General features: G+C 43.7%; 1 protein-coding gene across 1 annotated transcript in view; it reads left to right on the top strand.

The window, feature by feature from the left end:
• The first annotated feature begins 2,910 nt into the window (after positions 1-2,910).
• Positions 2,911-23,961, top strand: part of CCDC91 (coiled-coil domain containing 91) — a 148,855-nt gene continuing 127,804 nt past the window's right edge. Inside the window, exons 1-4 of the mRNA XM_081191051.1 lie at positions 2,911-3,093; positions 7,452-7,624; positions 19,038-19,081; positions 23,051-23,129. Coding sequence (XP_081047177.1) covers positions 3,044-3,093; positions 7,452-7,624; positions 19,038-19,081; positions 23,051-23,129 — 346 coding nt within the window. The 5' untranslated portion in view covers positions 2,911-3,043. The remainder of the gene's footprint in view (positions 3,094-7,451; positions 7,625-19,037; positions 19,082-23,050; positions 23,130-23,961) is intronic.

Consider the following 23,961-nt stretch of genomic DNA (forward strand, 5'->3'; position numbering starts at 1 on the left):
GTTCGAATCCCTGCAACGGGGTGAGCTCCTGTTGCTTGGTCCCAGCTCCTGCCAACCTAGCAGCTCAAAAACACATCAAGTGCAAGTAGATAAATAGGTACTGCTCCAGCAGGAAGGTAAACGGCGTTTCCGTGCGCTGCTCTGGTTCTCCAGAAGCGGCTTAATCATGCTGGCCACATGACCCGGAAGCTGTCTGCGGACAAACGCCGGCTCCCTCGGCCAGTAAAACAAGATGAGCGCTGTAACCCCAGAGTTGTCCGCGACTGGACTTAACGGTCAGGGGTCCTTTTACCTTTACAGTGGAACCTCGGGTTGCGAATGTGATCTGTGTGGGATGCACGTTCGCAACCCGCAGTGTTTTCAACCCGCAGCGCCACATCTGCGCACGCGTGGTTTGCGATTTAGCGCTTCTTCACGTGCGCCCGAAACCTGGAAGTAACCTGTTCTGGTATTTCCGGGTTTGGTGTGGCACACAACCCGAAAACACATAACCTGAAGCATCTGTAACCCGAGTTACCACTGTACTCATTTCATAAAATGTTTTCTTTGAATGGGGCTGTTATTCACTTTTCTAGTTTTCAGAACACTTTTGCATACAGATTACTATTCTGAATGTTACACAACTGTTTGACATTCAGCATTCAGCTTCATGTTACAAGATGACAGTGTAATACGAAGAGATACGGATCTCAGAATTATGCCTCCTGACTACCACTACTTGTCTTGTGGACACTGAACGATGGAATAGTCTTTAAAGGACTACTAAATAACAGCTGACCTTTTAATCTGGCCCAATAGCTATAGAGTTTTAATTCTCTATGGGAGGTGTAAGGCATGCTTAAATCAAACCTCTTCCACTGAAATCAACAGGGCTTAAAAGCATTTCATTTTTGTTCAATCAGGATTAGATGAGCCTTTTGGTCCCTTCCAATTCTACAATTCTATGAAATCTGAATAGATTAATTTAAAATAAGAGAGGAAAGTTAATGGCACTTAAAAGATGGTCAGATTTCATAGATCACTGAATCCATGGTTGTAGCCTGCTGTTAAGAAGAAGAAGAAGAAGAGTTTGGATTTGATATCCCGCCTTTCACTCCCCTTCAGGAGTCTCAAAGCGGCTAACATTCTCCTTTCCCTTCCTCCCCCACAACAAACACTCTGTGAGGTGAGTGGGGCTGAGAGACTTCAAAGAAGTGTGACTGGCCCAAGGTCACCTAGCAGCTGCATGTGGAGGAGCGGAGACGCGAACCCGGTTCCCCAGATTACGAGACTACCGCTCTTAACCACTACACCACACTGGCTCTCTCATGAGGGTATACTGCCATAGCAATGCTACAAGAGCTAAGCTCTTGGCTGCACAAGTCTTTAGGCTATGGGAAATATTTGGGAGAATTTTTATGCGCCTGGTGCACTCCCACCAGAATACATATCCAAAGTATGTTTCCTAACCATCTTAAATACAAAACATTACTGAAGGGCACCTGCGTGTTGCTGGAACCATGACGCCTGGTGGCCCCTGAACCTGGCTGGGCTCTTTGGCACTTCATGAGCAGATCAGTGACGTGGCTGTTTTTCTGGTTTCCTCCCTAGCAAAGCATTGCAGTTGTACAGATACCTGGCAGCTGACGGAAGCCTGCGGCCACCATCTCGAGCATTCAGGAGCAGGCCCCCGTGAATTCCATGGGGACTGAGCTGCCCCACAGGAATAAAGATCTACCTCAGGATCTGCTGCCCCTGAGGATCCCGCCATCTGAGACGCTCGCCTCAGGTCCCCTTGAACCGGCTCCCCGCCACTGCCGCGCGCCCAAGGGGACAGCCCACGCGCGGCTTTTGTCGCTCAGGAGGGACTGCGGGAAACCAAGAGGAAAGCCCCCACAAAGGCCCTTTGGGGGACCCCCTCCCCTCTTCCCGCCTCCTGCGCTTCCCCTCCCCCTCTCGGCCCGACAGGAGCATGCGCGCGCCGGCCAGGGGGCGGGCCGCAGAGGCGGAGTCGGCGACGTCGCGCGGGCAGGTGAGGGGAGCGGCGGTTACGGCGAGCAGGGGGGGAGGGCGCTGTTTTTCTGCGGGGGGGGGGTGGCTATCTGCGTCCCCCCTCAGCTTCCGGGCCTTGGCGTGATCTGCTAGGCGGCGGCGGCCGGGCGGGGGGCTCCCCGTTTGCCTCCCTTGAAGCTCCTCTTCTCCCCCCCCGCCACGTGGGTCCCCTCAGAGCCCCCCCCGCTCCCTCTCGGCCCCCTCTCAAAGGCTGCCGTCCTCTACGCCCCAGCCTCAAATGCCATTCATTTCCTATACAGTGGTACCTCGGGTTACATACGCTTCAGGTTACAGACTCCGCTAACCCAGAAATCGTACTTCAGGTTAAGAACTTTGCTTCAGGATGAGAACAGAAATCGGGCTCCGGCGGCGCGGCGGCAGCGGGAGGCCCTATTAGCTAAAGTGGTGCTTCAGGTTAAGAACAGTTTCAGGTTAAGTACGGACCTCCGGAACGAATCAAGTACTTAACCCGAGGTACCACTGTACTTGGGAGAATATCCAGGTGGGATGGAGAATTATGTAGTCACGACCATAAGCAAGAGAGATGGCCATAACCCTTAGAGCACGTGCAAGATGAAAGTCACTTGCTGTAAATAGAGAGCAGGTTCAAATGGACATGTAGAAATGTGGGTGGTGAAGAAACGCACAAATTAGAGTGTAAGAAAACGGTTGGCAGCAGGATGGAAAACATCCATGGCATCACAACTTCAGGCGATAGTACATTGCAATCATTGAAACAGGTGCACCTTACTGTATTGCATTTTGTTTTGTGGCCATGTGTTTTGGGCAGGAAATGGACACAGGAGGTAACCTTGTCATGATTTTGGTTCCCTTTCAGGCAGAGGTATGTGCAGGAATAACACCATGGTTTATTTGTATTCTGCCTTTCCATGTCAATGCTTGTAGCTGGATCTTTGCCTGGTAATTAGAATGTGCAACAGGAAGCTGAAGAACATCATAGAATTGTAGAGTTGGAAGGAACCCCAAGGGCCATCTAGTCTAGTCTCCTGGAATGCAGGATCTTTTGTTGGAGGCCACATATGCAGATTCTTCTTGCTCTTGGTAAATATTTGTAGCCTGGCATTCTTCTTCTTTGGGGAACTGTACACGTGACCCACTATGTCTTGGCACCTGAGTAACACCTATCCCCTCCAGTACCACTGACAAGGTAGCGCTGTTGCAAAAATATCTTCCAGCAGAACTTTTCTATGGCCATTGAGAATTGCATTTTGTTAACATGGAAGCTTAACAAGTTGTTTACAGAGCAGTCTCTTCTAATTGCCACCAGCAGACACCAACTCATCTTACACCTCTACCCCTCTTGTCCTAAGGACACCAGAGAGAAAGAGGGCTTGATATTCATTCATGGTAATGAATTGACTGCACATCAGCCCCAAAAGTGAATGTTTGTTTCTGTTCAGCAGCAAGACTCAAATCTAACAGTAAAAAATGACAGAATGTACAGTGGTACCTCTGGATGCGAATGGGGTCCGTCCCGGAGCCCTGTTCGCATCCTGAAGCGAACGCAACCCACGTCTGTGCGGGTCGTGATTCGCTGCTTCCACGCATGCGTGCGACGTCATTTTGAGCATCTTTGCGAGCGGCGAAACCCGGAAGTAACACATTCCGTTACTTCTGGGTCGCTGTGGAGTGCAACCCGAAAACGTTCAACCCGAAGCTACTTCAACTCAAGGTATGACTGTATTGCCATTGGATTTGGCACTGCAGAGTGAAAAATACATCAGTGTTATGGCCAACATTTCTGAGGTTTGGCATAACTTGATAGTCATAGATACGTATTTTCAAATCTAAATATGGGACTTCATGTAGAGCATCCACATCATTACTATTGGAGTGGATAAGTGTTCATCTGTTCTCCAGCTTTTGTAAGCAACAGTGCCATAGGACATTCAACATTTATATCATTTGGCTAGCATCTGGGGCATTAAGCAGTTGTAAAATTAAGCAGTCTCTAGATGTGCTTACCATCACCTTGATCATTTTTTTATGTTCTGCTGATGCGGCAATGTTTGAATATTATGATGAAGCAAATTTCAAAGTTTTTTTCAGTGGATCATGAAACTGGAGTTGCACTAATTAATCTTTACTTTAATCACATTACACACTGCAATTTGTATTCCTCTGTCATTAGCAACCAGCAAATCTTTGGTCACATCATCCATGCCTATATCATTTGTCAGGGAGATGAAAGTTACGTTATTGTCAGGCTCTGATTTCTATAGGTGCTATATTGAACACATCAAATCTCAGCAGATCAGCTGCATCATATGTTTGTCATGAAGGAGACCCTCAAAGCATACAAATGCAACTTTCTCACCATCATATTCTAGGCTGAATAGGTGTTTCAGATCCAGTGAGGTGCATCGTCAGTTAGACTTTGTCCTAGAAAATGTATTCCTGATGTTCCTTGCTTTGCCATTCTGTGTGATGCTAATGTCTTATGCATCTTGCTGCTCTTGTTTAACCAATCTCTATAAAAGTATTTTACTTTTGTGTAGAGCTCATGGTTATTGGTTGTCAGCTAATCCAAGCCACCGTACACACCACTATTCTGTGTATGTCATATGTCCTTATGATGGAGGGCAAAACAGCACAATAACATGTTTTGTTCTCCATCCTATGCATTTAGGTCAATGGATTTATTATTTACTGAATTTATATTATGTTGATTTATTAAATTTATATCCTGTCCTTCCGCCTGAAGGATCCCAGGATAGCAGTGGTCTATCCAGACTTTGACTAACACTGTATAACGGCCTATGATTTTTTTAAACAATTAAACAAGCAATTTAAATAAAAAATAATTATTATTTTTATACTTTTGCTGTATAATAGTATTCAAGGGTTTTTGTGCATTGCTTAAAAAGCAATTTGTGGGTGCATTTTGTGAAGCATTCCATTGAGTAGGTACCACTACAGAGAAAGTTGTTCTCTTTGTAGGTGCCTACTGGGCCTCACTACTATGTGAAGGGGTAGCGAAAATTGGGAGGGTATCCATAGCAATTTCTTGCTCTCCACAAGAGTAACAGGTCGTACCACATAGCAGCCCTTTGTGCAAACAGTGTTGACCTGATGCCCAGGGCTCACAGCTCCTGAGTCACCAGATTTGCCACAAATGGGAGACTAGTTGTTTGACACTCTGTGTATGTGCTTCCCTCCATGCCCAGCCCCCTACAATTCTTGCCTATGCCCACTCCTTTCCTACCTGTTGACAACCTCAGAGAACTCCCAAAAGGTTGATAAGGCAGGACTTCCCTTTGCAGGACCCATGCTAATTCTTCCCTAGCCTGAAGCAAAGTTCGGGAACGGCCGCCGAGACCATATAACACCGGTCTTGAAAGACCTACATTGGCTCCCAGTACGTTTCCGAGCACAATTCAAAGTGTTGGTGCTGACCTTTAAAGCCCTAAACGGCCTCGGTCCAGTATACCTGAAGGAGCGTCTCCACCTCCATCGTTCTACCCGGACACTGAGGTCCAGCACCGAGGGCCTTCTGGCGGTTCCCTTGCTGCGAGAAGCCAAGTTACAGGGAACCAGGCAGAGGGCCTTCTCAGTAGTGGCGCCCTCCCTGTGGAACGCCCTCCCACCAGATGTCAAAGAGAACAACAACTACCAGACTTTTAGAAGACATCTGAAGGCAGCCCTGTTTAGGGAAGCTTTTAATGTTTGATGTATCATTGTATTTTAATATTCTTTTGGAAGCCGCCCAGAGCGGCTGGGGAAACCCAGCCAGATGGGCGGGGTATAAATAATAAATTATTATTATTATTATTATTATTATTATTATTATTATTATTATTATTATTATTATTCTTAACCTGAAGCACTATTTCTGGGTTACCGGAGTCTGTAACCTGAAGCGTATGTAACCCGAAGCGTATGTAACCCGAGGTACCACTGTAATGTAATATTTTTTCAAGTGAGGTACCATTAATGTAATAGTTTTCTTTTAAATTCACAATTCATATACCAAGGCCTCTTACTGTGAATATGCACTAATTTCACTATTCCTTAGCCAGCAGTGCAGCCATCTTTTAAAAGTTAAGCAGTTATCTTCTGGGATAAGCAACAGCAAAAGCTTGTTTTTGTTTTTGTTTTTTTAAAACCTCTGGTTGTGTATCTAGTTCTCTTACACATACATAAACTGCAAATTACCGTATTTTTCGCCCTATAGGACGCACTTTTCCCCCTCCAAAAATGAAGGGGAAATCTGGGTGCGTCCTATGGGGCGAATGCAGGCTTTCGCTGAAGCTTGGAGAGCGAGAGGGGTCGGTGCGCACCGACCCCTCTCGCTCTCCAGGCTTCAGGAAGACATCCGCAGCCTACTTCCCGGAGCGCCGGGCACGCTGAAAGCAGAGCGCCCGGCGCTTCGGGAACACATCCGCAGCCTAGGCAGCCCTGTGGGAGTTCCCGCAGGGCTGTCTAGGCTGCGGATAGCAGCCTGCCGCCCGGCGCGAGGGGCGCCCTGAAGCAGAGCGCCCCTCGCGCCGGACAGACATCCGCAGCGTGGGGAGCCCTGCAGGAGTTGAAATTTTGGGAAGTCCCCCCCCCCCTATTTTCCTTTCCTTTCCAGGTTCTGTTTACAGTTTCATTTAAGATCTTTCTTTTGGACTAAAGGTAGAAAGGTTTTGGTTTTTTAAATCACTTTATGGACTAAACCCAGACATTAATAACAAATAATGTAACATTTTTAGTTCTGGCATTGTAGCACTTGGAAATAAATTAACGATGTATTTACTGTACCCATGTGATAGGATACTTATTTTAGAGATGGATAACTTGCATGCTACATTTGAACTGGATTAGTTACTGATGACATTTAAGATTTCCCAGATAATCAAAATATGCTATAAAATAATTGGCCACTATTCTTGGGGCCTTTTTCAAAAGAACAAAACTATCCAACCCTGATGTATAGCAACTGACTACTACACATTCCTCCAAGAAAGAAACTCAGTGAAACCTAAACCCATATTAGGTGAGAAGAATTTGATTGGCTCATCTGGTTCACAATTCTTCTACATTATTCCATGACCTGAAAAGGCAACTCTTCAACGTAAAAGGAAACATCCTCATTCTGAATGACCAGTAAATAAAAATACAGTGGTACCTCAGGTTAAGTACTTAATTCGTTTCGGAGGTCCGTGCTTAACCTGAAACTGTTCTTAACCTGAGGTACCACTTTAGCTAATGGGGCCTCCTGCTGCTGCCGCACCGCTGGAGCCCGATTTCTGTTCTCATCCTGAAGCAAAGTTCTTAACCTGAAGCACAGTTTCTGGGTTAGCGGAGTCTTTAACCTGAAGCATATGTAACCTGAAGTGTATGTAACCTGAGGTACCACTGTATTCTATTGGTGGTTCCACCACTTTCTGAAGATTCCTTCTTTTGCAACTCTGTAGGGTCTGCACACACCAGTCTCCAAGTGAGCTTGTATGTCCACAAGATGGTGCTCTTGTGCTGGGAAAAGTCCCATTCCAGGTTGATTCTGGACAAAGCTTGGGAAGATGGAACATCAACTGTTGTTCTGAAACTTCAGGAGGGTATGCCAATGCCTGGACAGATTATGTCCATGGTAATCCTCACTTCTTTTAAATATGGAATGGTGACAACTGGAATAGCGGGTAGACATATTGGATAACTTCATTGAAAACCTCCAGACAATGTAGTAATTAATTGCTTTTTATAGAGTGGGTGTAATTGCTTCTGTGAAAGAAGTGAATTTCAAGAGAAGTGCTTTTAGAGTCATCAGTCCCGAGTAGTATATGACATGCTGCATTCATGAAATGGTGGGCTGATGGTGGTGGTTTGTGCCTTACTAGAATGATGGTCCTGCTTTGTGGAAATTGAAATGGAAACTTTTTCCCCAATATTGTGCTGATTCTAGTTTATGCTAGGCAAGAAAAGTTACAGTGGTGCCTCGCAAGACGAAATTAATTCGTTCCGCAAGTTTTTTCGTCTTGCGGTTTTTTTCGTCTTGCGAAGCACGGTTTCGGAAAAGTTTTGGAAAAGCTTCAAAAATCACCAAAGTCTTCAAAAACCTCAAAAAAGGCTACCACACCGCTTCTATGAGTTGCTCCTCGAAGTCAAGTCGCAACTGTATTAACGGTTTTAAGAAAAAGGAAACAAACTTGCAAGACGTTTCCGTCTTGCGAAGCAAGCCCATAGGGAAAATCGTCTTGCGAAGCAACTCAAAAAACCAAAAACCCTTTCGTTTTGCGAGTTTTTCGTCTTGCGGGGCATTCGTCTTGCGAGGTACCACTGTAATTGAATAATTTTTGTTCAAGGCTTGTTCTATTTCTGAAATATTGGATACTGATAACTAGAAATAGTGACTGCATTCATATCCCAGAACAGGAAAGGGCTGTCTGTTTAGAACTGTGCCACATTGTTATAATTAACTCTGTTGTAAATAATTGTGGATGAAAATTAGTAACTATGAATGTCTTGAAGACTGATTAGAGCACTTAAGGGAAGTCTCTGACTCCCAACCCACATCAGCCTCAATCTGCATTACTGATGAGAGTTGTTGTCCAATAACATTTGGAGGGCTGCATGTGCCCTGTTCTTAGATTAGAGTAAGATACAATGGAACAATAAATATAGTTTCAGCATTGTTAATTTTATCTACAATTATTGTGCTGTGTAAAGTTTGTTCCTCTAAATGTTTACTTAGAAGCCTGTCTCACTGAGTTCAGTGGAGTTATTGCCAATTAAAGTGTGCATCAGTAGACCTTTTACTAAAATATGAGTTTCTTTTGTTTTTGCACAATTTCTAAGATCTATATACTTTTTAAGTATAGTGTTTAATGGTTTTGTTCGTGGCTTCAACTTTCAACTTCTGCTTAGTTTTTCCTGTTTTCAAAAGTATGTATTAATACTTAACTTTGAGTAAACTCCGTTGAGCCCATTAGAGTTTCCCTCTTAGTAAACACATGTATATGTAGCACAGTTAGGTGCTTCAGTATAAAGCATCTTGCACTGTTCTATCTACCTCTTATAAGTGTATACAGGTGCCTCTCAACTTACATGAGGGTTACGTTCTGGAGATAGTACATAAAGCCCAAATCTCATAGAATCATAGAATCATAGAGTTGGAAGAGACCACAAGGGCCATCGAGTCCAACCCCCTGCCAAGCAGGAAACACCATCAGAGCACTCCTGACATATGGTTGTCAAGCCTCTGCTTAAAGACCTCCAAAAGAAGGAGACTCCACCACACTCCTTGGCAGCAAATTCCACTGTCAAACAGCTCTTACTGTCAGGAAGTTCTTCCTAATGTTTAGGAGGAATCTTCTTTCTTGTAGTTTGGATCCATTGCTCCGTGTCCGCTTCTCTAGAGCAGCAGAAAACAACCTTTCCCCCTCCTCTATGTGACATCCTTTTATATATTTGAACATGGCTATCATATCACCCCTTAACACTGAAACAGAAGTTGCCAGATCCTTCTATATAGTGAGAAGGTGGGGAGGGGTATTACTCAGAAGGGTGGTGGGAATGGGAGATCTCCAATTTTTTTATTGAGGCAAAGAAGGCATTGAGGAGTTCAGCCCTTTCTGTGTCCCCTGTTTGCATTTCACCATCTTCTCCTCTGAGTGACCCCACTGTTTCTTTGTTCTTCCTTTTGCTACGAACATATCAATAAAAGCCTTTTTTGTTGCTTTAAACCCCTCTAGCAAGCCTGAGTTCATTCTGTGCTTTAGCTTTTCTGACTTTGTGTCTACACGTGCTGACTATTTGTTTGAATTCCTCTTTGGTGGTTTCCCCCCTTTTCCATTTTTTGTACACATCCTTTTTTAATCTTAACTCAGTTAAAAGTTCTTTAGATAGCCACCCTGGCTTCTTTAGGCACCTTCCATGTTTCCGTCTCATTGGTATTGCCTGACGTTGTGCTTTTACTATCTCCCTCTTAACAAACTCCCAGCCATCATGAACTCCCTTTCCTTTTAGTATTACTGTCCATGGGATCTCACCCAGCACTTCCCTAAGTTTTATGAAGTCGGCTTTCTTAAAGTCAAGAAATTGAGTCCTAGTATGCTTGGCTGCTCCTTTCCGCTGTATAGTAAACTTCAGAAGAGCATGATCACTCGCGCCTAATGATCCTTCCACTTCTACCCCACTAACCAGGTCATCAACATTGGTTAGGACCAGATCGAAAATGGCTGTTCCTCTTGTTGCTTCTCCCACTTTCTGGACAATGAAGTTGTCTGCAAGGCCAGTGAGGAATCTGTTTGACCTTATGCTCTTGGCTGAGTTTGACATCCAACAAATATCCGGGTAATTGAAGTCCCCCATTACTACTATCTCCCTTCCTTTTGCATGCTTGGCCATCTGTTCCAGGAAGGCATCATCTATGTCCTCCGTTTGGCTTGGGGATCTATAGTAAACTCCCACAATGAGGTCCCTATTATTCTTCTCTCCCTTAATTTTGACCCAAATGCTCTCACTTTGTTTGTTTGTTAGCATGGGACAGATGATTGATATGCACCTGAATGCACATCCACTTTGCCAAATGCTCTCACTTTGGCTTTGAGGTTCTAAATCTTGGATCTCTTCACAGGTATACACATCCCTGACATATAACGCCACTCCTCCTCCTTTCTTGTCTGGTCTGTTTCTCTGAAATAGATTGTATCCCCCCATTATTACATTCCAATCGTGGGACTTATCCCACCAGGTTTCAGTGATGCCTATTATGTCATATTTAGTTTGCTGTACCAAGAGCTCAAGCTCATCTTGTTTATTTCCCATGCTTTGCGAATTAGTGTACAGACATTGAAGTCCATTAATCATTCCCCCATGTCTCTTATTTAAGGATTTTTTCCTCCCACCACTAGGTCTGCGTGCTGTTTGCTCCATTTGGTCTATGACATTTGGATGATCATCTTCATCAATTGATAGACTCCTATCTTCAGGAGCACTGTCTCCCTCCCCACATTAGTCAGTTTAAAGCCCTCCTGATGAGGTTTCTGAGATTTTTGGCAAAAACATTTCTCCCAACCGTTGTGAGATGCAGCCCATCACTTGCCAGAAGTCCATCTTCAAGAAACTGCAGTCCGTGATCTAAGAATCCAAACCGTTTCTGTTTACACCATTTGCGAAGCCAGCTGTTCACTTCCACTATTTTTACCTCTCTCCCTGGGCCACGTCATTCAACTGGGAGGACAGATGAGATGACAATTTGTGCATTTAATTGCTTCAATTTCCTGCCGAGAGCCTCGTAGTCTCTTTTGATCTTCTGGAGGCTATTGCTTGCAGTGTCATTGGTTCCCACATGAACCAAGAGGAAGGGGTATTTGTCAGTGGGTTTTATGATTCCTTGCAGTCGTTCAGTTACATCTTGGATCTTAGCCCCGGGGAGACAGCACACTTCCCTAGACATCTTGTCAGGCCCACAGATCACTGCTTCTGTTCCCCTCAGTAGGGAATCCCCTATAACCACTACATGCCTCCTCTTAGGTTTGGTCGGGGTTCTTCCGTGTGCTGTCCGTTCCAAGGTCGCCTGCACATTCCCTGAGGACTGACTTTGCTGCTCGTCTTCATATACCTGATCGACTGTAACGAGGGAGAGATCCTCAAATGGAGTCTGCTCTTCGTCTTCCATGCTAGGGGAGAGGACCTCAAAGTGATTGTGTATTTCTAAACAATCAGAGCGAACCCTGGGCCTCCTACTTCTTTGAGTCACGTTTCTCCATATATCTGGCTCCTGTGTTGGTGAACTAGCCTCCTTCTCAGGGGAGTCCCCTGTCTCCTCCTTGGTGGAGACGGTGTGCTCTGTTGCTTCCAAGAAGAGCTCCAGCTCTCTAATTCTTTAGAGCGTAGCTACACGTTCCTCCAGTTGCTGGACTTTGTCTTTTAAGAGGGCAATCGACATGCAATTGCTGCAGGTAAAGCTGCCTGCAACCTTTGGCAAGATGGCAAACATTGCGCAGGAACCGCAGGCGACTGCAGCTGTTCCCTCCCCCTCCATCTTGAGAACGTGTCGTTGGGGGTGGCTACAGCGGTCCTCCATCATAAAAAGCGTGAAGACAGGACAAATAACTCCCCCCCCACAAAAAAAACCTAGCTCTCCCCCAACAAACGTTTGAGACTATCTCCCCTAAATCTAAAAGATGGATCAGACTGCCCTGCAAGCTCCTCCCACAGCTAATCACCTGCCTCAACAGAAACCCTGCCCCCTCTGACCTTTGCACAGGGAGAACAGCTAATCAGCCACAAAGAAACACACACACACAAGAAAACCCTTTTTGCTCCTTCTTCAACTGCTGCCCTGCTAGCTCTCTGCTAATCTCTTTTTTAATTCTTCTTCTTCTTTTTTTTGCCAAGCGCTTAAAACTGAATCCACACAAGTTAAATGTACATGAGTTGCGAATTACCTGTATTTGTAATTTGTAATTATTGTTGGTCCTGAGAGTGTTACTTGTTTAGAACTCCAGAAAATGGGCCACATTTCTGTGGAATTTTGGAGTTTTGTAGCAGTTTGATTAAATTATTTTAAAGCACTACTTCAACCATTATTTCACTTATTCTGAAAGAGAAAACATTCATCAGAGGTTTTAATCCCCCCTCTCAGAATTGCTACTTCTTCACTGGGAAAATCAGGAAGTTCTCATGGGGAGGGAATCCTGTGTGTTCCAATTTGTATCCTTTCTTTGCCTCATCAGTATGATACTGATAGTACATGTTCATTCAGCCATAGCACTCTACTGCTCTGTGTACACTGGGTTGAGTAGCTTTTAATTTATGAGCTGGGAAACTAGAATTCCTTAATGAGAAATCAGTAGTAGCTGGAAGTTTATTCACCATTACTTAGGAACAAATAAAACGCAAAACTGGATCAGACCAAAGCATCTTCCCTTGAAATGCAGAAATGCAGCAGACTGTTGGGGATATTATAAAAGCATCTTATAATCATGCAACATCACAAGCCTCGTTAAAATCCCAAATATCTCTAAATTCTGCCATGCACTCAATCCGATGCAACTAAAAAATATCTGGTGAGATATGGCATATTGATGCTGAAGGATAGGACAATTCCATGTCCAGGCTCTGCACCCCCCACCTTCCCTGAGTGGTTGCCTTTTGTTGTCTTGGGAGGAGGAAAACTTCTCATATTGTACTGAGTAGCAGCCCTCCCAAGAGGGCTAGGGGCAGCTGTGGAGGTTTGGCCCTAACTCTGCATATGCAAATGTGAGATGCCATTGGATCATTCATTGTAGGTGGTATTTCTGCTGGATGTGGGCAGTGCTACATAGGATTAAGTGGGATTTGTTGCTGAAACATGGCTGTGAGAAGCATCTGTAGTGTAGACATGCAGACTTGAAAGTGGGCGGTGCCATGCCTGCCAGTGTAGTTGTACAAGATGACAGCAGAAAGCTGCCCAAGTTTTATCAGATGTGTAGTGCAGATGGCACTATAGTAATGTATTACTGTGCCACAACTTTAGACCCCACATAATTTTTCCTCAAGCTACCTCTGAGATCCTTTATTTACTTGAATGTGGGAAAATTTATGACTCTTCTTTTCAAGCAAGTACAGTTTTCTTCCTCTTTTTGAATAGTGATTGAAAAATCTTTTTGTTTTTTAAAGGAAACTGAAATGACTGATTAATTGAATGTTCATGTTTGAGTAAGGCTCTTGCATGGATATAAGTTTCTTAATAATGTTTAGCTTTTACCATCATTGAAAAATTCTACAGGTATCCTATTCAGCAGTTGCGCCTTATCTAAATTCATTGCAAAAGTACCATATTTCTTACTAGAAGAGTTTGGATTCTGTCTCCGGAAATAATTAGCTTAATTTCCTACCCTACAGGTCATGTGTTGGCGTAAGTTCAGAAGTTATTAATGTGAGTTTTGTGTAAATTTTCTTAAACTTCGCCTTTCCTAAGTATATGTATCATGTACAGAATCCTCATTTTTCCTCTGTCATCTGGTTTTGTGAAGCTGACCTTTTGGAACTTAATACATGTGCTCCAAATTGTAAATGTTAAACAGGATCATGTAATTTTGAACTGCAGAAATGCTGATGAGTGCCTGTGAAAACTGTTAGAGTGAAGGGCTTATCCACACTTTCCTTTCCTTTGCTCTTTCCAAGCATGGTCAGTGTTTTAAAGCTCCATGTCCAAGAGTGCCCTTTTTTTGCTTTGGATATTTCACTGTAAAAATCCACTCTTTAAAGCTCAGTTACAGATAGGTAGCCGTGTTGGTCTGCCATAGTCAAAATAAAAAAAATTCCTTCCAGTAGCACCTTAAAGACCAACTAAGTTAGTTCTTGGTATGAGCTTTCGTGTGCATGCACACTTCTTCAGATACACTGAAACAGAAGTTGCCAGACCCTTCTATATAGTGAGAAGGTGGGGAGGGGTATTACTCAGAAGGGTGGTGGGAATGGGAGATTGGCAGATAGCTGAGATGAGCCTGTTGACGACTCTAAACGACTGTAATAGGTCTCACTATATAGAAGGGTCTGGCAACTTCTGTTTCAGTGTATCTGAAGAAGTGTGCATGCACATGAAAGCTCATACCAAGAACTAACTTAGTTGGTCTTTAAGGTGCTACTGGAAGGAATTTTTTTTATTTTTTCTTTAAAGCTCAGTTGGAGCAAACCATAATATATGCTCTGATTGAACACTAAAAAGTAGGTTTTTACTCCAAGACGAAAATAATCCGTTCTGCAAGTCTCTTTGTCTAGCGGGTTTTTCGTCTTGCGAAGCAACCCTATTAGCGGATTAGCGCTATTAGCGGTTTAGCGGCTATTAAAGGCTTAGCGGCTTAGCGGCTAAAAGGCTATTAGCGGCTTAGCAGCTTAGAAAAAGGGGGGGAAGCGAAAAAAATCGCAAGACTCGCAAGACGTTTTCGTCTTGCGAAGCAAGCCCATAGGGAAATTCGTCTTGTGAAGCGCATCGAAAAACGGAAAACCTTTTCGTTTAGCGGGTTTTTCGTCTTGCGAGGCATTCGTCTTGCGGGGCACCACTGTATACATCAAGTAAAACGATCCAGAATAAAACAAATTCAAGCTTCAAGGAAAATATTTTAGACCCTTCTCTAAGTGACATTTTGCTTTCCTGATGCCCCATAGCAGAAGTACTCTAGGAAGACTTCTAGGAAGACTGTGTAGGTTAAGAGTGTTGGGACTAAAACCTGGGAGATCAGGGTTCAAATCTCCACTTTCCATAGGTAATGTTCACAGCTGAGTGGAAATTGTTGGATGCTCTGGCCACCTTCTCTTCTGTGTCAGCAAGCAGTAGAAAACAAAAGAGAAAACTAAAGCAATTGATTAATCACCGTAATCCTCTCAGTTTACTTTTATAAACTTCAGGTTAATCAGAATTAATGCTGAGTCTCTTCTAAATAGGAAGGTAGCTGGTTACCTTCCAGTTTACTAAAAATCTCACTTAAAAGATTTGTGGAGGGGGCTACTAATTGAAAATTACCTTTAGCTATCAAGTGCTGTTGTTCTGCATGGTGTGTGTTAAGGTTGTGTGACAGTTTGTTTGGTCCTGCCTACTTCTGGAATTCTCCTTCTCTCCCACTTTCCATGGGAAGATGCAGACCATCAAAAAAACTTACCATCCCTGCTTTAGGAAGGATTATTTTTGGTTCAAATACAACTTAACTTTCTAAGCCACTAGTTGAATGGCTTGATCTTATTTATTTTGACTAGATACCAGGGAAGCAGGGAGCCCATGTATGTAATCCACCAACCCCCCCATCCCTCTGTGTACTTTTCCATGGTCAACTCATGGCTGAATTTATCTTCATTAGCAGGGTTCATAACTTAAAATTTTTCCAAAGAAGCAAGAGTGCTTTAGTTAAAAATATATCTGGCAATAGCCACAAAAGTCATGAGTGTACCAATCAGCTTCCAAACTGTAAATGAACCCTTTTAATGAAACTTAGGGAAGAACGTCTGTGGGGGCAGACACTCACCACAGTCATGTGTAAAGCTGTAGTTTGTGCTGAACCCACCAGGAAAGCTAAGGGGCAATGTGAAAAGCAGGAAACATTATTGCAATGAGCTGCTGTGCCAATTTGGAACAGCAACAGAGAATGTAAAAATATTTCCATCCCTAGTGCACAAAACTTAAGATTTCAGAGTAAATATAAAGATGAAAATGGACTTTTACTAACATATTTACTACTAATATTACACAAAATTATTATACTTGAGTTTATTTATTAAACAATTTGTATATTATACATAAACATGTGTACAAATGTGATAATAGTGATATCATGATAGTCCAGTCTAATACTTAAATGATTAAGTACTTAACAAGGAAAAACCCCTTAAGAAATAAACGGTACCTAATATTTAATTAGGGACGCGGGTGGCACTGTGGGTAAAAGCCTCAGCGCCTAGGGCTTGCCGATCGAAAGGTAGGCAGTTCGAATCCCCACGGCGGGGTGCGCTCCCGTTGCTCGGTCCCAGCGCCTGCCAACCTGGCAGTTCGAAAGCACATCAAAGTGCAAGTAGATAAATAGGTACCGCTTACTGGCGGGAAGGTAAACGGCGTTTCCGTGTGCTGCGCTGGCTCGCCAGATGTGGCTTTGTCACGCTGGCCACGTGACCCGGAAGTGTCTGCAGACAGCGCTGGCCCCTGGCCTCTTGAGTGAGATGGGCGCACAACCCCAGAGTCTGTCAAGACTGGCCCGTACGGGCAGGGGTACCTTTACCTTTACCTTTAATATTTAATTTATAAACTTATTATAATATTTGATATTTGGTTTAACCAATACATAACAGCCTCTCAATTTTTCATTGAATTGATCACTGAGTCTGCTCTCTCTTCTAGTAACTAAATTAATCAATTTTATCATTTGAACACTCCGCCCTCAACCAATACTCTAGATATCCAATCACCCAGTTCTGAAAAACTGGATTTCCCCCCAGTTATAACTGATTGCCATACATGAAGCTTTTAATAAATGTATTAGCAATTATCTATCTTTGGCATAGCCAGGTTGGATAGCAAGTGAGCTCACCGGCAGGACATCTCCTCTGATTACCTCCATTTCTTTAATTACCGCCATCTAAAAGGCTCTGGTTTTCAGACATGTCATATATACACCCTTGTGCAAATTAACTGAAACAAACAATGTAGTTTATTGTATAAAACTCACATATACATGTACAAAACTCACATATACAGTAAGGGAAAAAAGTATTTGATCCCCTGCTAAATTTGCCCGTTGGCCCTCTGTCGAAGAAATGACCAGTCCATAATTTTAATGGTAGGTTTATTGTAGCTGTGAGAGACAGAATAACAACAGGAAAACCTCCAGAAACCCAGAAGACAAAAGTCAGAGATTGATGTGCATTATAATGGGTGAAGTAAGTATTTGATCTCTTTGCAAAAGATGACTTAGTACTTGGGGGCAAAACCCTTGTTGGCGATTACAGAGGTCAGATGTTTCTTGTAGGTGGCCATCAGGGTTGCAAACACCTCAGGAGGTATTTTGTCCCACTCCTCTCTGTAGATCCTGCTGCAATATCCCAGCACTGTCAGGATACCTCTTTTCCAGCTCTGGAATAACTCTCTTTCGTAGAACCTCAGTATATTGCGGCAAGCGCATAATTCCTTCTGTTGGCTGCAGGCTTCTGACACCATAATGATCAACTGGCATTTCGTGTGTTTTTTTGAGTACAGGATTATGAGTAAGATAGAAAACATTCTTTGTTTCAGTTAATTTGCACAAGGGTGTACCTGCACTTCTGTTGTTCCATCTTCAACATAGATTGTTTGAACCTCTCTGAATAGAGTTGAGCTCTAGGAAGGTTAAGTACCAGCAAAGAATTAATTAACAAAAATAACTAATGCTGATTGTTTGGTGTGGAACATTTTGCCATAACCGTTTCCAAGTGTGCAGACTTGGTGCATTAATTGTAGATTTCATTATAAGACAAACATCCTACTTCTCAGTTACTCCCCCTCTGGTTGCATTATTAACTTTTTGTTCCTCCTTGTCCTGAGGGTTCTTGGTGGTTTATAGAGTTGAGAATTCTTGCTTAAACATTGAGAAAAACCTGTTTACTCTACTTACTGAACAAATGGTTTAAAAATGACTACATAAAGTATTTTAAGTGTACGTTATATCATTTTTCTGGTCTGCAATCTTCCAAAGTGGTGTACAAAGTTTGAAGTGATAAAGATTATACAGTACCATCAAAGACATTAAACAGTCAGTAGGATTGAAATTGTATCTAAAACAGTCTGGCGTTTGCTTGGGGCTGAAAAAACTATAAAGTAGGGGCCAGTCAAATGCCTTTGGGGAGGGTGTTTGACAACTGGAATGTTGTCACACTCTCACCAGTAGCAGCACAGGTCAGCTCAGATGCTGGGGTCACCTGCTGGAAGTGCTCCACTGGAGATCTTAATATTTGAGTTCATGAGGTAGACTCCATGAGGCAGCTGCCTTGAGTGGTGGAATTGCATGGGGTGGTGTTCTGCTAGCCCCTGATGCCACTGCTGGATAACTGAGGAGAACTGGCAGTGGCTTCCAGTGAGATCTTGCTAGAAACTCCCGCTGTTCAATCCCAGTAAGTGAGGCTTTGCCAGGCTGGGCGGGGGTGAGTGACACCTTCCCGTTTGGCTTCAGACAGCAAAATGGGATTGGCTGCCCTGTGTTTGGATACATGCAAGCAGAGTTGCATACATGCAAGGGGGTGGTGTTCTCTATATTTTAACACCTGGGCACATGATCTCCCTCTTGGAACCAATCCTTATAAATCTCAATACAAAGTTCTACCCACTTAAAACCACACCTACCTGTGGATCTTTAGTAAAGTCTGGATCAAAAATACTGGTGTTTGTGAGAGCTCTATACTCCATTCATTATGTGTTTTTTAATTGTCATTTAAACGTAGACTCAGGAGGGAATTTCAACGACATTTTTACCACTTAAGTTATTTCAGAGATTAAAGAGAAAGAGGATTATTAATGAACGGTAAAGATTTGTAAATGAACATCTTATATTGTTCTCTAGGTATTTCCAGGAAAATGGATGACGACGACTTTGGAGGTTTTGAGGTATGGAGCTAAGAAATAGTTTGTAAGCATTCAGTTAATACAGTGTTAAACTAACTTATTTACTGTAGATTCCGGCGTATTAGGTGACTGGGCATATAAGACGATCCCCAACTTTTGCTGTTCAATTTTAGAATTTTAGAGTTATAGAGTTTGAGCGCTGCCAGGGGCAGAGCACGCACCCCTCTACTGCCTCTGCCGTCGCAGCAGCAGCCCGAGGCGAGGCGTTTGGCGGGCAGGCGGGTGAGTGCCACGCTCGGAAGGACTTTCCGTGTCCCCTTCTGTGGGGAGGGAGGAGGAGCGACGGCAGAAGGGGCGACTCTGCTCACCGGCTCCCTCTCCTCCTTCCCAACGCGTATACCCGGCTTATACCAGAATTAGAACTTCAAAGGACAACAGAGTAAACAAAGCAGGAGTGACCCTTTACCAAATGGCCATTCGCTTGAATCTAGTATTCTTGAACGGCACCTTCCCCCCCGATATACCGGGGGAGTTCACTCACCTGGGACCAACATCTAACAGTGTTATCGATTACTTCTTGATCTCCGCAAATTTGGCCGTTAATGTACTTTCCTTCCAAGTTGAAAATCAACATTTCAGTGATCACCTCCCAGTAGTGACCACTTTGTCATTGTTCCGGCGCCAGAAGGACTATAAACACTCAGTTCTTCTGGAAACCTCATCATCGGTCCAAATAAGAGGGATCAAATGGTCGGAGGCTGTAGCCCAAAAATACCAGGATTTTTTCCATAGGGAAATCACTGCCTATCTACCTCAAATAACTACTGATTTACAAGATTCCAATTCGGTTTTGAAACTTTTTAACCTTCTTACAACAAACCTTACCACCTTTTTTACATCACCTCCTCAAAAGGTGAAAGTGGCGCATTACAGTGCTGGGGCCCCTTGGTTTAACACCTCTTGCAAACAAGCAAGATCCCTTCTTCGTTCCATCTATAATGAATACAAAAACTCTAATGCCCAAGCTCTACCATCCTCCTATTTACAAGCCAAAAGAGCATACAAACAGACTTTAAAGCTGGCCAAACGCGAGTGGCATCAAAAGCGTTGGCGAGCCTTGATAGCGGCCTCTAAATCCCGCAGACCCCAGGAATTTTGGGCTCTGATAAACATAAGAGGAAGGAAGTACCCACTGACGACTATCCCTGCGCCCACATGGGAAAAATTCTTGAGTAAATATTTTTCCTTGGCAGAGGAATCCAACTCATCCACGGAATTCCAAGCCGACCATCTACCTCTGTGGCCCTCTACCGACCCAGACCTGATAATGGACTTGATATTAGATCTGAAAACGGGCAAAGCCCCCGGGCCGGATCTAGTCCCTGCTGAGGCTATTGTTGCGCAACCGAGGTGGTGGGCTGAAATTCTGGCCAAAGTCTTTGACGCAATTAATTCTACGGGGCTTATCCCTAGGTCATGGAAGGAGGCCGTGATCGTGCCAGTCCATAAAAAGGGTCCCCCTGCTGACCCGGAGAACTATCGGAACATCAGCCTTTTGTCTATCATCGGGAAAATCTATGCAAAATTTTTGCTGTCTAAGCTGTCTCATTGGGCAAACGACTCAAATCTGATTGGCCATGAGCAAGCGGGCTTTAGGAACAATTACTCGACCTCTGACCATATGGTAATTATGTATCATCTTGCCAGAAAATATTCTGCCCCGAGGCGGGGGCGCCTATGTGTCGCTTTCATAGACCTAAAGGCCGCCTTCGACAGTATCCCAAGAAACTGTCTATGGAAGAAACTAGAGAGATGGGGCATAGATAGAAGACTGTTATGGCTTATAACCCAATTACACCACGGGTCGTCGGCTAGAGTGAGACTCACACCTGCGGGAAACCTATCCAACGAGGTCCCAATAAATAGAGGTGTGCGCCAAGGCTGCATTTTGGCCCCACTCCTCTTCAACCTGTTTATTAGCGATATGAAGCTCTTTCTGAATGAGTCTCAAGCCAACATTCATGCCCCCCGCCTAGCCGATTTCCGCTGCCCTTTGCTCCTATACGCCGATGATGCAGCGATCCTTTCCTACTCTAGAGTCGGTTTATGCAGAGCTCTAAAGATTTTTGCGGCTTATTGCAAACTCAACCATCTGACAATTAATCATGGGAAATCTAAAGTCCTGGTCTTTACCAGGTCTCGGAAAACTTACAGCTGGAAGTTAGATGGAGTCCAATTAGAACAGGTTTTCAAATTTAAATACCTGGGAGTCTTTTTTCACTACAACCTAAGCTGGAAGCCACAGATACAGTATTTACTAAACAAAGGGAAAACAATACTTTATGCTCTACTCCAATTTTTTGCGGCTGACGGAGCCTCCCACATCCCCTCTGCATTGAAGGTATACTACGCAAAAGTGGTTTCCACCCTCTGCTATGCTGCCCCGCTCTGGGCCCCTGGGTCCAATTTAACATCGCTGGAGACATTGCAGAATCAGTTTCTCCGTCGCCTCCTGAAACTCCCCATGTGTGTGAGCAACGCAGCCATACGTCTGGAGTTAAGGATTGCAACATTGGAGACTGTCATCTGGAAGCGAGTCTTTGGCTATTGGCTGTCCAGCTGGCATAGGCTTCCCGATCATTACCTTTTTCAGTGCCTCTGGCGGGACGAATTTGTTAATCCGTGGGTAGGAAAAATCCATGCCAAACTTCTGAGCATCGGAATCTCCCCAGCGGACTCCTTAAAGATGAACTTACGCTCAGCTAAAAGCCTCATTGAGCAAAGATTAGCAGACATTGAAAATCAACACAACCTTGCCAGAGGTGGGGGTGTCTGCTCCCCCAGGTATCACGGAATAACCCCACCACTTGACCTTCCATCATACATGTCATCTCTTTCATCAGTACCTCACCGACTTGCATTTATTCGTGCAAGGTTCAATGTCCTTCCATCGAACCTGCTGAGCCACAGATTTTCCAAGGGTTTGGTGTCTCCGCTATGCGTGTGTGATGGGAAAACTGTTGAATCTCTTCCACATATAATGTTCAACTGTCCCTTACATAGCATAGCCAGGACTAAATTCCTGGGCCCTGCTTTACTGCGCTTGGTTAGCAGGCCTGTTGAGTCACACGCCGCACTGCTTTTGCAGGATACAGATCCTTCTGTTACTCTGCAGGTGGCGAGATTCCTGAATGCGGTTATCTCACACGCAAAAACCACCAAAAAACAACAACAACATCAAAATCTAATCGGACAGTTATGATGAGAGTGCATGTCGGATCTCGTCTTCAGTTTTCCTTTTTCTGTGAACCGTCCCTTGGAGCTCTCCGGGCCACATCCTATTATTTGGCTCTGCCCAATGACCCACCCTTGCATCGCAGTGTTCACCTTCTGTTGCCAGATATTTCGGTTTTTAAGCCTTTGTGCTTTTTTATGTTTGTACATATTTTATGGGCTAATAGCCGTAAATAAATGAATGAATGAAATACCCGGCTTATAAGATGACCCCCAACTTTTGGGGTGATTTTCCAGGGATAAAAAGTTGTCTTGTACGCTGGAACATACGGTATGTTCAATCTTAAATAATTAAAAGTCTCTTCTTAAATAACTGTTGTTTTCAAGGGCAACCCAACATAGAATGTACTGCTGTAGTCCCAAGGAGCATGGCTACCATGGCACCCATGTAACATTTGTGGACTACAGATCTGGAAGAGGAATCATGTGGAGGTTGCAGCAATAGAGATGTGATATCGCAAAGAGCACAGAGTGGAAATGTCTTCTGTTGTTGCCCATGTGACTGGATTAACATAATGGAACCTCTCATTTGCAGTCCCTTCACATTGAGCTGGGGCGGTGGGGGAATATCATATCCTCAAGCGTATGGCAAAAACATGTTTAAACTAACATGGTATGCAACACTGTACTATACAAGAAATGTAATGTGTACCTGATCAGGACGTGGTGCTGGAAAGTCCACGTCTTAAACACTAATAATATGCCTTGTATTTTCAGGCAGCAGAAACCTTTAAGGATGGAAATGGTGAACCCCCAGTTACTTCTCCAGCTATTCCTTGGGCAGCATTTCCTACAGGTAGAGAGAACAAGGAAAATCAGGTTTTACTTTACCAGTTTAAATTAGAGCATCTGGAATAAGTCCATGAACTCTGAACCATTTTGTTGTTGTCCATGGCTACTATTGAAGTGACCTTGGAGACTATTTATAGTGTAAATACTGTAATTTTAAAGCACACTGCTTGATAAATGTACATTTGTAACTTCTCTATTTAGTGCTAGTGTGCAGTTTTGTTACTGAAAAGCAACAGCTGTCATAAATATATATATATATATATATATTAATATAATTTTTATTAACAAACCAATCAAATCACATTATTTCCAAATTACAAAGCCAAATTTTAAAATTTTTGTTGGGGGTACCCATGCTTTGAGCTCAGAAAGGGATCCAAACATCTCTCTTGCTGCTGCTTTGATGTTATAGTTCTGTCCAAATAGTATTCACAGTTCTATCCAATCTTCTCTTTATTATTTTCCTCATTTTCTTGTTGTTGTCATATATTCCTTTCTTTGTGACCTCTGATAGTCTCCACAAGCGGGTTGAAAACAGACGTTGTTTATCCCGTGTGGATTTTCCGTTCCTCCAAGAGCCATATTTCACACAGACACGCCATTTCCACACTTCCGAACAAAACATCATTAAAGTCTGCCCATTAAATCCTATCAGGTCTGACAATCTCTCCTCAATCTTAGGGGGTTCTGCCAGGTCAAACTCACATTCCAATTACCATGGTCTCCTCCCCCTCAATCGTAAATCCAGTAGCCTGGCCTGCTATTAAACAAGTCTCTTTTTATGACTGCGTCATTCCAAAGGCTCTTCGTTCCTTCCCCGATGTTTCACAAACCAT

This window comes from Podarcis bocagei, assembly GCF_964188305.1.
Source record: "Podarcis bocagei genome assembly, chromosome: 4".
NCBI lineage: Eukaryota > Metazoa > Chordata > Lepidosauria > Squamata > Lacertidae > Podarcis > Podarcis bocagei.